The sequence below is a fragment of the Plasmopara halstedii genome (genome assembly GCF_900000015.1).
Source record: "Plasmopara halstedii genome assembly, contig: Scaffold_262, whole genome shotgun sequence".
Taxonomy (NCBI): Eukaryota; Oomycota; class Peronosporomycetes; order Peronosporales; family Peronosporaceae; genus Plasmopara; species Plasmopara halstedii.
Genome location: NW_020187183.1, coordinates 805,304 through 820,084, shown reverse-complemented (window position 1 = coordinate 820,084; position 14,781 = coordinate 805,304). Strand labels below are relative to the sequence as shown.

The following is a 14,781-nucleotide window of genomic DNA, read 5'->3' as shown; positions in this document are numbered from 1 at the left end:
GTTCTATACTTAGAACAAGTACGAGTTTAGCGGATCGCAATCCGCTTACTCCAAAAGTGATGATTGCCTTAACCCAAGGCTAATTATCTCTTCCGTTTAAAATTCAAAACTGACTTTTATGTATTTCTATCTGCGGCAAAGCCGCCAAATTTTAAATGTATAGAATTTCCCAAATATATATAGTAGATTCTAAATACATGAATAGCTACTGGCTATCCAGCCACGTACCGTAACTTATTTGGGTGCAGTCACACCATGCCCATCTCGTGTGACACACACCCTTGTTACCAGGGTACGTGTGACCCCGTTACACGAAGACTAAATACAGAGAAGCTGTAAATAGCAGGCTGAAGGGCCAAAGGGCAGTGTCGTATAGGTAACACTAGCTGCAGTAAAGTAAAATTCATTGTGAAGAGTGATGATGCCTACAGGAAGCTGTCATGCATCTACAACAATGTGCGACTTCAAGATTAATGTTGACGCTGATGAGACTGGACCATTTAAATCAAGAATGGTGGCGTACGAAGAATAACATGGCTAGTGTTACGCTTTTAAATGAACGTTTGCAACTGACATGCTTACAGGCTGCTCGTGCGATTAAGCATACCGACGGGGAAAGGTGAAAACTCAAACACGTATGCAAAAAATTAATGGTTGCTTCGCAGGGTGTGCGACATTATAAGCAATAGCCAAGATGGTTAAAGCAGCGATTAAATACCAAAGTCCAAACAAAACTATCGTGGGACAATATGCTTTGATGTATGCAACTAATCTACTTATCTGCGGCCTCTAAGACTAAGTTGCGATCGCGCTACATCACACAATTCACAGTCGTAGCGTGAAGCAGACCGAGTTATGCACTCAACATGTCAACGCGATTTGAGCACATCCTGTAATTTATGTAGGCCCTCTGAAGCCATACCACTATCTCGCTCTTCCGTGACAGTCGAATGTGAAAAATTTAATTGTAGACGGAGCATCGTATCCACTATCTCTAGTAGCTGAGCTACTCTCTGCACAAAGTGGCTGTGCAGTCAAACACGCTGAAAGTACGAACTGCAGTGGCGAAATTGAGAAGCTCAAGGTCTATGACATCTCAGGCCTGAGCTGCTCTTGCTGGGTGCACCAAGCCTCTGCATGTAAATGCCGTTTTTGTGGGGGCATTAATAAAGTTTACATGGTTGATATGATATAAGTCGCACATTGATATATAATCGATATTTCATAAAGAAACAGAGTGGATGCAACGAGTGCGTGAAAATATGTGAGAGAGAGCCGGCATAAGCAAAAGAAACATGCAGATGCTAAAAGCATAAGAAACACTTATAGTTTTGTATTGTAATATAAAAATTAACTAAACGCTTGTAATCTACTGACACATGTAATCTAAGACTAAGTTGCGACCTCACTACGTTGGACGGTCGTAACCCTATGTATGTTTGTGAAATGCGTGCCACAATGTCGCCTATACGAAGCAGTCGGCTGTGGACGCGCTGCTGGGACAAGCAGCGCCAAATTATTCTTAGAATCAAGGTGCCATCCGCTCCACAGCAGCGATACTGTGGTACATCTCTGCTGGTACTCTAGCAGTTAGCGTAGATTTTTGAGCGCATAAAAAACTATCCAAAATTTGTATCGACACCGAAACTCTCGATGAGAGCCGACGTCGCACCCAAGAAAGCTGATGAGAACATGTAACAGGGGTGTTTCGTCGCCGGCATTGTTTGATATGGAAGAGTTGACCTATCCTCTCGTCGAGCTGTAGGTAAGCTGGCAGGTTCTCTGGGGCTGTTTTCAGTATTTGATGAAGTTATAAACCCAATTCAAAAACCCATGAAAATGTAGATTCCACTATGACAAGATTGCGCTGTTGCCGCTGCTTATTAGCTTGTCTTTTCCCGGTAATGTTTTCCTCTCAAGAAATGCAGAGTTGTGCACATATCTTAGCGAGTACGGTTCGACCCTGTTCGAAACTTGGCCAATAACTGTAACATATGTTTTATAAAATCATCGGGGTTGTTAAGGGCAAGAACCTAAGATGATGAGTGGCACGCTTGAAGTCCGCGACCGTGCGTTGAACTTTTAAGGTCACGAGTTTAGCAACACATCTTATTCTCTGAATGTGGCTTGTAGGGCTGATAAATGGGCGAAGCTCCTTGTCCTTTTCCCCCGGTATGCGGATTAAGTGGGGCACGTCTCGAGCATTTATGAAGTTTTCACCGTTGCCGCTCCTAGCGCAGGAAATATTTTGTTGAGAAGTGGTACCCTGTGGAGGCAGAAAGTGCTCGTGGAGCCTCTTATGGGTGCTCGCTTCGTTCTCAGCTTGAGCAAATGCTTTGCATGCCAAAGGCGTGTAAGGGCTTTTCCACGGCGCGGCGAGCAGCATCAAGCAAGTATAAATGTTACCCACGACGTGATTTAGTCAAGAAAGGTCGTTTCGTGCTTGCACTTGCCGATAGATAAACTGGACTCCCTGATCCAGATCCAGCTCATTTGTGACGAGGGTGCTTGTCGTCGTTTGCTCTGCAGAGAGGTGCTGACACACATTTCGCCGGCATCGAGCCCGTAATCGTACAGAGGACAAGCAAGATCTAGGATCGCCTTTTTCCGCTTAGTAAATGGCTCTGCCGTATGCCTCTCGAGGAAACAGGGGGCTGATTAGGCTTGAAGATTCGCTACGACGGCTCTTATATATAATTACCCCGGTCTACTTAGTGTGTAGGGCATGAAGGTCGACGGCCGCAAGAACTGCGATATTTGTAAGGCTCGCAAAGCATTACAATAGTATACCGGACGGAGGGAACCCGATGCGAATATGCCCGCAGGAGCAGGTAATTTGGGTGCAAGAAGTTAAGAGCATGGGGTGCTCGTTGTGCGTTCCCTTTTCTGCAGTATCCTATATGACAAAGGACGTGTGCGCATCAGTGTGGTCCATATATTCGTGTGGACGATATGACGGGGTATACACTATACTGTTGTGTGCGTGACCTTACACATTTATGCAATTGTGCAAATACACTTTTGTGCTGTTCTGCATGATTACACTTTTGTGATTGTACAGATTCAGTTGCACCAAAGCATTGTTACTGATGAGGAAGATGGGACTTCGAAAATGAGAGGTATTTGGGATACATGAGTTGTGAGACCAACATCATACAATTTCGTAAGTTTTGTTACTGAACATGGTAAAACAACAATGGCCAGAATTATCTCAAATGAAACTTAATGTCACTCATGAAATATAAGATATATCTACAGTTCTAGGTACTAAAGAGGCTCTTTACTCCGCCTCTGAATGGAGTGTACAAATTTAACTACTGTGCGTTTAGAAAGGCGAACTCTTCGAGTCAAATATTCCTTATTATAAACTGCACGGCAACCCCGTTGCAGTTTGGCACCATTACATACGGAAAGCTATTAGTCAATAATTTGTATGCCGATTCAATTTTTTCAAAAAATAGAATGTAAACCATTTTTTTACTTTTTATTCAAATATTTTTTTGTTTTATTGAAGGACTTCCTAAAAGTAAAATTCATGATAAGTACTTGCACCACACGTCTTTCATCTGGATTTCAGATAGAGATTCCCGTCGAGTAAATCATGCGTCTGATGGCGATGCGACTTCGGCTGCTACAGCGCCCCGTGCGCTCGAGCAATGTTGCACTCCTCTCCACCAAAGCACCCGATTTCTCTGATATCGTGTATGGTCAGGACACCGGTGTGCGCACGGTACAGTTTAACCGGCCAGAAAAGCTTAACGCGTTGACGCTCCCGATGGCGCTGCATCTGATGCATCGATTACACAAGTTTGAGGCGAACAAGACGGTCAACGCTATCGTTTTTTCTGGTAATGGTGGTAAGGCTTTTTGCGCTGGTGGTGATATCCGCGCGCTGGCCGATAATGGTAAAGACCCGGCCACACGTCACTTCGCCCTCGACTTTTTCCGCCACGAGTATCGCTTGAACTATCTTTTAGCGACCACCGAGAAGCCCATCATTTCGTTTCTTAACGGCGTTACTATGGGTGGCGGCGTAGGGCTTTCAATGCACGGCAAGTTTGTGGTAGCCACTGAGAAGACGGTATTTGCAATGCCAGAGACTGCAATTGGCTTTTTCCCGGACGTCGGAGCCTCTTATCTACTACCCCGTCTTGGACGTCGACTAGTAGAGGGTGAAGATTACGTAGCTGATGTTCCCAAATCGCAGGCGCTTAAGGGTCAGGGTGTAAGTGATGCAATCTGGTGAAAGAGCAATGGCCGTTGAGATACATTTATGGGTAATTTGTGGATACAGCTAGGTACATATCTCGCATTAACTGGCGAGCGACTCAAGGGCCATGAAGTTATTGGTTTGGGACTCGCTACCCACTATCTTCCCACGAGTGAATACGATACATTGGTGCATCAATTGACAGGTTTTGAATTTGAGGACCAAGTGCCCCAAGAGGAGCGGGATGAGATGATTCACGAAGCTATAGCGGAGCTCGAGACGGACGAGGCATTTCAAGAAGTTGACCCTGGTGAGTTAATGCAAAAAAACGATATTATTACCAGGCAAAAATCACATTTTTTCTTGCGATCGGTTTAGGATATCTTGAGACAGTTGAACAAGTCTTTGGTGCTTCCAATGAGAATGACACATTGGAGGGCATTTTCGGACGCCTGGAGGTGCGGTTTAGCTTTGCCTTTATTCTAGCGAGAGACTAATCGAGATTGCGTTTTTAACTACAAGCAGAAGCTTAACACAGAGTGGTCTCACGAGACGCTTGCTAACTTAAAAAAGATGTCACCTTTGAGTCTAAAAGTTACGCTAGAGCAGATGCGGCAGGGTGCTGGGAAGACATATGCTGAGTGTTTTCAGATGGAATACCGCATAGCTACAAGAATGATGGAGAATCCAGACTTTTTTGAAGGTGTACGCTCAGTTGTTGTGGACAAAGATCGCAATCCAAAGTGGTCAAAGCGCGACATCACCAAAGTAACGGCAAAAGAAGTGAACGCATTTTTCAAGCCTCTCGAAAAAGACCAAGAATTGATTTTGTATCCATCAGTTACGGCAACGACGGAAAAAGAGTAAAACATATCTACATAGCAGCTTGTCAGTAGTAAACAAATGCAGCATATGCGGACGTCTAAGTTTTAGATTGAGATGGCAACCATAAATTTTGTACCTGTTGTTTACTAAATATTCTTTTATAGTATGGGAATCGGGGAGCGCGATTCGAAAGGCACCCTGTGGGCAACTTTGAAAGTCCTGGCCGAGTCAAAAAAAAATTGTATGATGGAGTTTTTGTCAACACACAGGAAGGAAGCAGATTGTGGAGCTAAATTCGATGGTTGGAAATTGAGAGGCTCGACGATACAATTCTGGCAAGCTATATTCTCTCATCTGGACATTTGTGCGTGTTTACAGATTCTGATGTAAGACTTGTGAAATCAAGCTGCGAAATGGAAAATGCGCTAAGTTCAGCAAACTCGGTGGATCGCCGGTTCATCAAACTCAGTTACGATCCCGATGCGTTAGGACGTCGTTGTCTCATTGCATTCTGGGAGACAAAACGGCTAAACACTGTCACATAAATAGTGGCAATAACTCCATTTTCACCTTCATGGCTTTGTCATGACAGAACACACTATGTAGCGGACGATGGATGCTTTATTTCGGCATAACAATTTTCGTCGCAGTGCTACCACTGCAACTGATAGAACAATAAAAATACGCGAAGATCCTAAGAAACAAGTATGCCAGCCAGAAGGGGCGCCAGCGCCGCGATCTTTTAAATCCTCGAGAATTCGTCAGTATGGAGCTTGCGTCAACAAAAGGACAGATGGTGCTACACTGATCCAGTCAAAATCGAGTGAAATTGGAAAGGAAAAGTTAGCATATTATTCATTCATAGCTGCAACTTTCATCCTACTTCAGAGATTGCCAACAATCAAATGAATTAAATTCTTTCCTGTGTTGTGAAAAATACAATCTGGAAGACAGAAAAAATTGTGTTGGCGAAGACAAATCATGGAAAAAGAATCACATCGAAGACTTACTTTGATGTAAATGCATTTTTTTGACATCATTTATCACATTTCAAGTTACATTCGCCCATTCACCTTGTCTCATAAGATATACAAAACTATGTATTATCATATTTTATTGCGTATCTCAACTGGAATATAGGGGCTTTTTGAGAGCACGATTACGTAATTGCGAGTGAAAACTACGTCAAAGCTATACTGACTACAGACGGTCGCGCGATGGCCTGCGACTGTAAAAACAAATGCGTATGAAACGACTAGTTGCATAATTTATGAAAAACACCGATTGGAAGTTTCTTTTCCTCCGTACGTACTGATGATGAACAATTTAAAATAGCATAGTTTTATTAATGCTTTAAGCTGGAAGAACAAAGTATTATGATGCTTCTTTGGGAAGGTCACGCAACTCTGCTTCCGGTCTGGCGAGCGACCAATAGAGAAGCTCGTAACGACATAATTATATTCAGTAACATTCTGTTGTACCATCTCATCCCTACGTGCGACTAGTGAAACGGCATGACGAGAACCTTCCTTGTTGACTACAGTTGACTACAAACATAAACCTGTCAAATATGATACTACTGAGAAAATGTACGAAAAAACTTCATTTCCGGATTTGCATCTTCAAACACGCACCATCACTCTGAATTCCGTCATGCCCAAGTTGACTCTGTCCTCGCGCACCTCGCAGACAGTAGATGCGCTTTTGCAATATATCAACAGGAGCCCGAGCCCGTTTCATGCCGTTTACGAGACTGTACAAGCACTGTCGGCCGCCGGGTTCAAACAACTTCGCGAGGAAGATTCATGGAAGGAAGCTGTGAAACCGAATGGAAAGTATTATGTCACTCGCAATCAGTCGGCCGTGGTAGCTTTTGCCGTCGGTGGAAAGTATCAGCATGGAAACGGCTTTCATGTTATTGGCGCACACACTGATAGCCCATGTCTTAAGGTTAAGCCCACTTCCAACATCGAGTCGCAAGGCTACCTGCAAGTGGGTGTCGAAACGTATGGCGGTGGTCTCTTTCACACATGGTTTGATCGTGATCTGGGTCTAGCGGGGCGGGTTATAGTACGCGAGAGCGACTCGAACTTTCAGTCCAAGCTCTTATTCGTTAACCGCCCTATTATGCGCATTCCAACGCTCGCAATTCACTTGGACCACAAAGCTGCAGAAAACTTCTCCTTTAATAAAGAAACTCACTTACGCCCCGTGATTGCTTCTGCCGCTCGTGCCGAGCTGGAGGTAACGACTGATTGCAAGGGGCTACCCAAGTCGAAACACGCATCTGTGCTATTGCAGCTCATCGCTAATGAATTGAATATCAAGATCGACCAAATTTGCGACTTTGAACTGTGTCTCTTTGACACCCAAGGGGGAAATATTGGTGGTGCGCTCAATGAGTTTATCTTTTCTCCCAGACTGGACAATCTATGCTGCTCGTGGATTGCCACACAAGCGCTTATTGAATCGTTGGATAATCTTGCAAACGACGAAAATATTCGTGTAGCCGCTTTGTTTGACAATGAAGAGGTGGGATCACAGTCTCTGATGGGTGCTGGCTCCAACTTTTTACAGTCGGTCGCGGAACGTGTAGCCCAGGGTGAGCTTTGTGGTGCTGCGGCTAGGAAGTCGTTTTTGGTTTCAGCTGACATGGCTCATGGCGTGCACCCAAATTATAGTGATAAGCACGAGCAGAATCACCGCCCTATCTTGGATGGTGGACCTGTGATCAAGCACAATGCCAATGCACGTTACGCTACAAGCGGCACATCCGCTTTTTTGATGAAGGAACTTGCTCGTCGCCATGATGTAGAAATTCAAGAGTTCGTGGTGCGTCAGGACGCCGGATGTGGATCAACTATTGGCCCTATGCTATCAACCAGAACAGGCATTCGAACCATCGATGTTGGTCTAGCTCAGTTAAGCATGCACAGCATCCGCGAAATGTGCGGCACCGAAGACTTGGTTAAAACGCTTGATTGGTTTCGGGCGTTTTATTCCGAGTTTTCCTCTCTTGACAGTTGCCTTAAGACCGACTGAGTTTTGCGATTTCAAGTAGGCAACAAATAGAGTTGAGAGTTTACATGTACCTGAGTTCTTGTTACCGCTCGCTACACCATCAGTTTCTGTAATATACGACAGATATGTCGTACGTTCGTTTTAGCTAAATCAGTTTTTTTTTCAAGTGCTGATGTCAGAACCATCAAATGTATTTCCTCTCCATGAAATTTAGCATTATATGATATTTGAGTAATCGGCACAGACTAATCAATAAATGTACATTTCCTCTTGAAGTAGAATTGCTCACGTGTGCTGGTCCATTGAAAAAGACTGATTAGCCGCACTAACGGTCGCAGTTGTATCTGACGCTAACCGCAAACGCATTTGCAAATGTCACACCTGCCGAACTTGAGGTAGTGTGTATAAATTGGGTTGGCTAAGCCACAAAATCACTGAAAAATCACTATTCAAAATTGCGCGGCTTGATTTAGTTATGTTTTGAAGTTTATGATCCATTACATCACATTCGCAGACATAATGTTTATCTATCGCAAAAAGAACACAGTTTTACTTTAAAAATAGCATGGTGCGGACTGTATCAAGCGACCCAGGATTTTTGCAGTCTTTGAAAGTATATCATCAGCCGGAACGTGACTCTATGCGAGTAGTCATTCATAACGTCTTTTTATGTAATGTATTATTTGCAATTTCTATTTTTAAATTAAGGCTGATTTTGGATAGGCTTCAGCGTTGCGATAGGAGATTCCCCACATCCTGTATCAGCGTTCTATTAAAGTATTCTTGACGATACCTGCTTAAAGTTGTTGTACTATCGCTGCGATGGTGGAAGCTCTCGAGTGTGCGTCACGTCGCATTGACGAAGAGAGTAGGATACATGGTGACAGTGCAAATGCAGTCATAGATTCGATGTGGCCAAGTACAGAAATATCTGCTTTTTGATGCAACCACGTTACCGCGATTCCACAGAAAAAGCCTACTATCTTGCAAGTACATGGATACTCCAAGTTGGGAAAGCTTGATGATAACAAGGACTTTGAACGCTATGCAGTAGACGTTATCAGTCACACCGCGTTCCATGGCTATGTCATTCTTCAGAAAACGATCAATCGTGAAAGATAACATGCAAGCCGGAACAGCGAGTAAAACGGACTGGGCCCAACCACATACCGATCGTCCGCAAGGCCGGTGGAACGTAGCTAGTCGAAAACAAAGAGGAGCAAAGAGCGAATATAATGATTCTGCGTGGAGATCCTGCATTGATCAATTTTTTTGTTGCAAAACGTGCAAAGTCAGTACCCGTGCGTTCTTAATGCACTCATGATAACTTGGCCATGATAATGTTGCCGCAGCTTCTTTGGCTTGAACTAATTAAGCATGCGTACATATACAACGAGGATCAGAAGCTTACTTTTCAGTCGCTTGATTCGCACGCGTGGTCACTTATAGGATCACTATGGCGATATCCCGACCCGTCAAACCATATGATCAGCGAGAGGTTGTCTCGAATTGCGTGTTGATTGAACAATAAAATTCAGTAAATGAGAGCGCTTGACCTATGTAATGGATGCGAGAGGCAAGTTTCAGTCCTGTAATTTGTATGGGTGCAGGATCAACACTTCATCAGAGGGACAGCGATGGTGAGTATCCGTTGTGCAAGAAAATCTCCTTCATGGCGATAATGAGAGAATGTACCGGACGTGGTGAAAAATGCGCGCTGCTTGTTGGATACAAGTTGCTTTGATGTCAATGTACTAGATGCAGGATGGCAGACTTTTTTTATTCGTACTCTTAACTTCCATACAACGAGGCTGTTTTAGAGCCTTGGACATTTAGTACAATTGTTATTAATTTGGTGTAATTGCAGATATTCCTAATTACCGGGATTTGGTCCTATCAGAGGGATAGTAAATCGCCAATGATCTGGTATTGATATGGCGAAAAATGTGTTGAATTCTGTAGAGACTCTTGGATTGGTAGAGCACACAAACCCATCCTCTATGCATTCATTACGTCGGATTTTGAAAGCTAAAGCCTCCTCTGTGCAAAGTATATAACAACCCCGTTGTTCTTGGTATCACTAGTAGTCAATCCCACGACCGAGCCGCGGAAAGACTGTGCCCTCAACGAGGATATAACATGCTAAAATACCTGTCCCTGAAACGAATAGAGCGGCTATAAATAAGTCGGGCCTGATTAAATCAGGAAACTGGCGGGCATTGGGCATGAAGGGGTTACCGTTCGCCTACATTCGCTCTCTCGTTTTTGAAAATGTGCGTTCAGGAGTGCCTCAACCCATCCCCAATGTATGGGCAGAAGGATATTATCGTATGACCACTAGTGTCGAGCGTCTAGGGTTGAGGACCGTGACAAAAGGAATCTTCATTTGGATGAGAAAAGCTGAAGTGGCCGTGGATTTGGCCTTGCTCCAAGCTGGGAGGTCGCATGGCAAGAATTGCTATCTTCATAGACGGTCTTCGAAAAGGTGCGGCTAACACCGAGATCTCCCCTTGCGTGCTCTCTTGCTCTCGACTGAGAGGGTCGGAAGGTCTAAAGAGCTTCCCAGGAGCCCTGAGAGGAAACCGTCAAGTCCCATAAGGCGCAACCGGGCATTCTGAAAAGCAAATAGGTTCTACTGTAGTCTAAAAGGTCGTGGTCAATTGGACTCAGCCGTAAAGGTAGCGACTTTATCTAAAAGAGGTGGTGCTCACAGCCCGGGATTGTCGATGTAAACGTCTTAAAGTTTGTGAAGCTGTAGAAGGCGCTAAAGATTCAGAAGCGCCATGCAATTGCGTACAATGCATAAATGTCGAAAACAAAGACAGTACACGAAGAATTTGAATATCCTAAATCCGGAATCGAGAAATCATGTGGGGTTAATGATGGAGTGTCAAAGGTTATGTTAGACCTTCAAATACAATTTGAAACGTAGACTTGTCTTGGGCTCGGAATCGAGATACTATCTTATCTTAGGATGGCGTAGCTAGACAACTTCTTGCGATTGGTCGACTGAAAGTAGAAAAAACAGTTTTATCTCCAGCAAGTTACGATCCTACCTCTTTCAGTAGCCAAGAGTGCCTTTGGGGCGGGCAGAAGGCTGTGATGATTTTGTTCAGAGCATATATTTGTCCGAAATTACTCTTAATATTAATTTTGTGCTCGAGCAGAGTTTGGGAGACAGAGGCGGCAGTGAGCCGAGGCTGAGACGAAAGAGGGTTGTCGATCGTGGTGTTTAACGTGGCTCTCTATCGTGACAAGAAAGGACTAATACATGCCTCAGCTCCTATATTGTATCACTGGTCGGAAGAAGTGACTTTGTGTCGCAATCTCCCATGTGAGAGTCGGCAGAGATGAAGTGTGACTTTTTGTCGCGAATAAAATGGCCAAACCCTTGAGAAAAGCAAGATGTCCTAAATGTTTATGATGCGACGGCACTGCTTAGGCAATACTACCATGTGCTGGGTCACCGTGCGAAGCATGAAAATCCAGGGAAATGCAATGATACAGATTATTCATTTGTTCAAGAATTGACTAGTATAGCCCTAAAGGTCGTAAGACCTCCGGTAAAGATTTTATCCCTTTGATTTAATGTGCAAGGAATTGCAAGACGACTAAGTCACCAATATGGCTCGGTTTTGCAGAACTGAGGTCGCCATTCACTTATAGATGAATTTGTCATTGTGCACACTCGCAGAGCTGTGGGATAATAATTTTGTCTAAATTCGACAGTTTCTTTTTGTTGCTGGAGCCTCAAGACGTGGTGACGGAAATTCATCTCGCGTGCTATCTCCATACGTCATGTAATTACCTTATTTATTCAAACCCAATGTCGCATCACGCGACAATCACCGCCTTCGATCAAATGATGGCTATTATGGATTGCTGATAAATAAAAGTTAAGTGCCCCCCTTACTACAGTGATTACTGCGAGAAAAATGCGCAAAATTGCCCAGGGCTGTCTAATGCACTAGTGATGTCCGATCATCTAGTGACGCAGTTGTTTAGGCAGCATCGTGGATAGGCACAAACCGATTTCGACAATATTCGTCCATAGTTCGGAATTGGAAAGCAAAAAACTACATAAAATATTTGCAAGTAGTGATTGAAGATATGCTCCTCATACGCTCTATTAACAGTATAAATATCTGCGGATCTGTAGCGACAAAAGTTTCTCAATGGATTGCAATATCGGGAACCAGGATCTGCGGGTGAAATTCGCTACGATACAGGCCATTTAATATTGCCTCGCGCGTCTGTTCAAGAAGTTATGGAGTAATTAGCTCGAAGCTATCAACTACTTGTACACGTACAATGCAAATAATACCTACATGGCACGGCTCCTCACCAAACCCCTTTAAAGAGGTGTAGGAAACGGCGATTTGGAGCTGTGATGGTAACTTTCTCAAGTGCCTCGATTACGGCACTTTCAAATCCAAACCGACCGTTCCGTGTCGTCTGTGATGCTTTGGCTTTTGCAATAGGCCGTACACTGCCCCAAGTAGATGGGCAGATAGGCGTAACTGGCTGAGTCCATCAGCTAAAACGGCAAAAAATACTCTTTTTTTTGACTAAAGATACTTGAGATAAAGTACGTCGTCGCCAAAAGAATGGCGAAATGATTATCCTTCTTTGCCGAGTCTACTTTTGAGGCAAAGTTAAGCCGAGTTAATTTAATGTGATGGCGGCTTCACTTTTGCGTTGCTTCGACTATAAATTGTCGCATGATATATTGCGATGCCGCCACCTGGTACAGCAATACGTATAGCGTACGGGTCAGTCGTAGCATGCATTGAGTTCATGAACATTTTCAATGGCGAAAAATCTAAAAACTTAGATCCCGCCATATCAAAGCGCTCTGTTGCATGTTGTATCACTAATTCGTATCGCAAGGCTTGCTACATGACAGCAATGGACCAAATGACACTTCACGTCTCAGAATAATAATTCGAGTGCCGAATAGTGTACTGATCACATGAAAGCCCAAGGAATTGCCACCAAAAAAAGAGTAAGCCTTGTAAGGGCTACATTTAGCCATTACGGGACAGTATATATATGTGCCTTCTGCGTGCATTGTGAGAATTTACAACAATAGAATTACAGTTTGGTGTCTCCACTTGTCACAAGTGATACCTTATATGAAGTCACAAACATTCGATGCGATACAATATGCTATTTTCTACTTATTTGGACTTTTAACAAACCCAACATATCTCTGTCATTTGAAGTGGGTGGCTTAAGACAGTCACTTCTGCTGGCAATAAATAAAATTGAATGTGTAGAATAATTCAAGCTGCGCTTTTATCGGAGTGGTGAAACAAAGAAGGAGTTACATTTGGAAAGTGCTGTAAGCCTTTGGTCATTTACAGTCATTACTTAATGCAATATTGGCTAGTCACTACACCGATTCACATGTACTATAAAAACTTATCGCGTGGTTAGCGTGTGACGAAGACTAGTCCTGTCAAATCCCGAACACCAAATCACAATGATAAATTGCATTCCATTTGACCGCGGTGAGAATTGAACCTACTTCTAATCACTCCTACCGAAGGACTGGGCAAGTCTGTGGTCATGGCTTAGCGTTGCAAATCACAAAAATATAAGATATACACTAACCAAGCGTGCGTCAATAGAAACTTTTCACGGAAGTTCAGCTTCAAGTTTTTCAAAGTTCATGCTCCAACCACCCAGGATTTTCTATAAGTTCAAGCATGGACTTCAGTCTCAGTTCACCCTTGTTGTATCAATCAGGCTTAAAATAGCCCAGGGTTTTATTTGGAGAGCCTCTAGGAGCCCTACGGGTGTTTTATATTTAGGCTCAAGAACTATTAACTCATTTAACTTTAATTGCAATTTTGCCTTCAGGTCCTTAAGTCGTTATACTTCCTTCAAGTGGGGGGTGTCCTCTTGTCTCAACTTCGATAATCGTTTTCTCGTCGCACAAGCGTGTGTATTGTGTTTGAGGGACAGTTGTGATCAGCGCGCTCGTACATTTTCCAACATGTGTATGCGGGCAAGCTAATATGTGCGCATGTGGAGGTATCAACGGTTCCCCCTCGCCGCATGCGTCAGCTTCTATATTTAGTCTGTCACTTTGGTAGAATGTGGCTTGTCAACCAGCATGGATATTCCTATCTTTCCAAAGGCATTGTGGTCTTTGTGAGTCGTGTGAGTAAGACGGCCCATCTTGCAGCTATCAGATTTACTATTTCGACACAGCCAAGCTGGATCTTAAAAAGTATTTCGCAAACGTGGCCATTTTTCAAGATCGCGATCCGCATTTTGTAGCAAGATTCAGACGACCTTCTTCGGAGATGCTTTGCACTAGCCTCGGTATTTCATAGTCGAATAATATAGCGGAATGCGATGCTGAACTACATGCGCAGAGGAATTGCTGTCGACCCACACCTTTCATACCACGTGCCCTACTATGAAGGGTGTGGATCCCACAAGATGGTGTGACCAAAGCTACATTTAAACAAGAAGTCAGTATGTGGCTGGTGTAACGGGGTTGCACGTACCTTGGTAACAGGAGGGGATCACACGAGATGGGCATGGTGTGATGGCACCCAAACAAGAATACGGTCTGTGAGCTGGGTAGCCAGTACTTATTCATGTATTTAGATTTTACTATATATATTTAATAAAATCTATACATTTAAAATTAGGCGGCTTTGCCGCATATAAAAATAAATAAAAGTCAGTTTTGGATTTTAAAAGGAAGC

At 43.6% G+C, this 14,781-nt stretch overlaps 4 protein-coding genes across 4 annotated transcripts; 3 read left to right on the top strand and 1 right to left on the bottom strand.

Annotated features, from left to right (window-relative positions):
- Positions 1-1,458: 1,458 nt before the first annotated feature.
- Positions 1,459-1,698, top strand: PHALS_04607 (uncharacterized protein; the record flags this gene model as incomplete). Its single annotated transcript, XM_024722452.1, has 2 exons — positions 1,459-1,533; positions 1,600-1,698. 2 exons carry the CDS (start codon positions 1,459-1,461, stop codon positions 1,696-1,698), a joined length of 174 nt encoding a protein of 57 aa, XP_024573527.1.
- Positions 1,699-3,601: 1,903 nt separating this feature from the next.
- PHALS_04606 (mitochondrial 3-hydroxyisobutyryl-hydrolase) lies at positions 3,602-5,077 on the top strand (the record flags this gene model as incomplete). Its single annotated transcript, XM_024722451.1, has 4 exons — positions 3,602-4,225; positions 4,295-4,520; positions 4,589-4,668; positions 4,736-5,077. 4 exons carry the CDS (start codon positions 3,602-3,604, stop codon positions 5,075-5,077), a joined length of 1,272 nt encoding a protein of 423 aa, XP_024573526.1.
- A 1,545-nt stretch (positions 5,078-6,622) lies between these two features.
- PHALS_04605 (aspartyl aminopeptidase) lies at positions 6,623-8,077 on the top strand (the record flags this gene model as incomplete). Its single annotated transcript, XM_024722450.1, has 1 exon — positions 6,623-8,077. One exon carries the CDS (start codon positions 6,623-6,625, stop codon positions 8,075-8,077), a length of 1,455 nt encoding a protein of 484 aa, XP_024573525.1.
- A 621-nt stretch (positions 8,078-8,698) lies between these two features.
- Positions 8,699-9,924, bottom strand: PHALS_15032 (uncharacterized protein). The gene has a single exon (XM_036407323.1). The coding sequence runs from the start codon at positions 9,314-9,316 to the stop codon at positions 8,903-8,905; it is 414 nt and encodes a 137-aa protein (XP_036263034.1). The 5' UTR covers positions 9,317-9,924; the 3' UTR covers positions 8,699-8,902.
- Between the last annotated feature and the right edge of the window lie 4,857 nt (positions 9,925-14,781).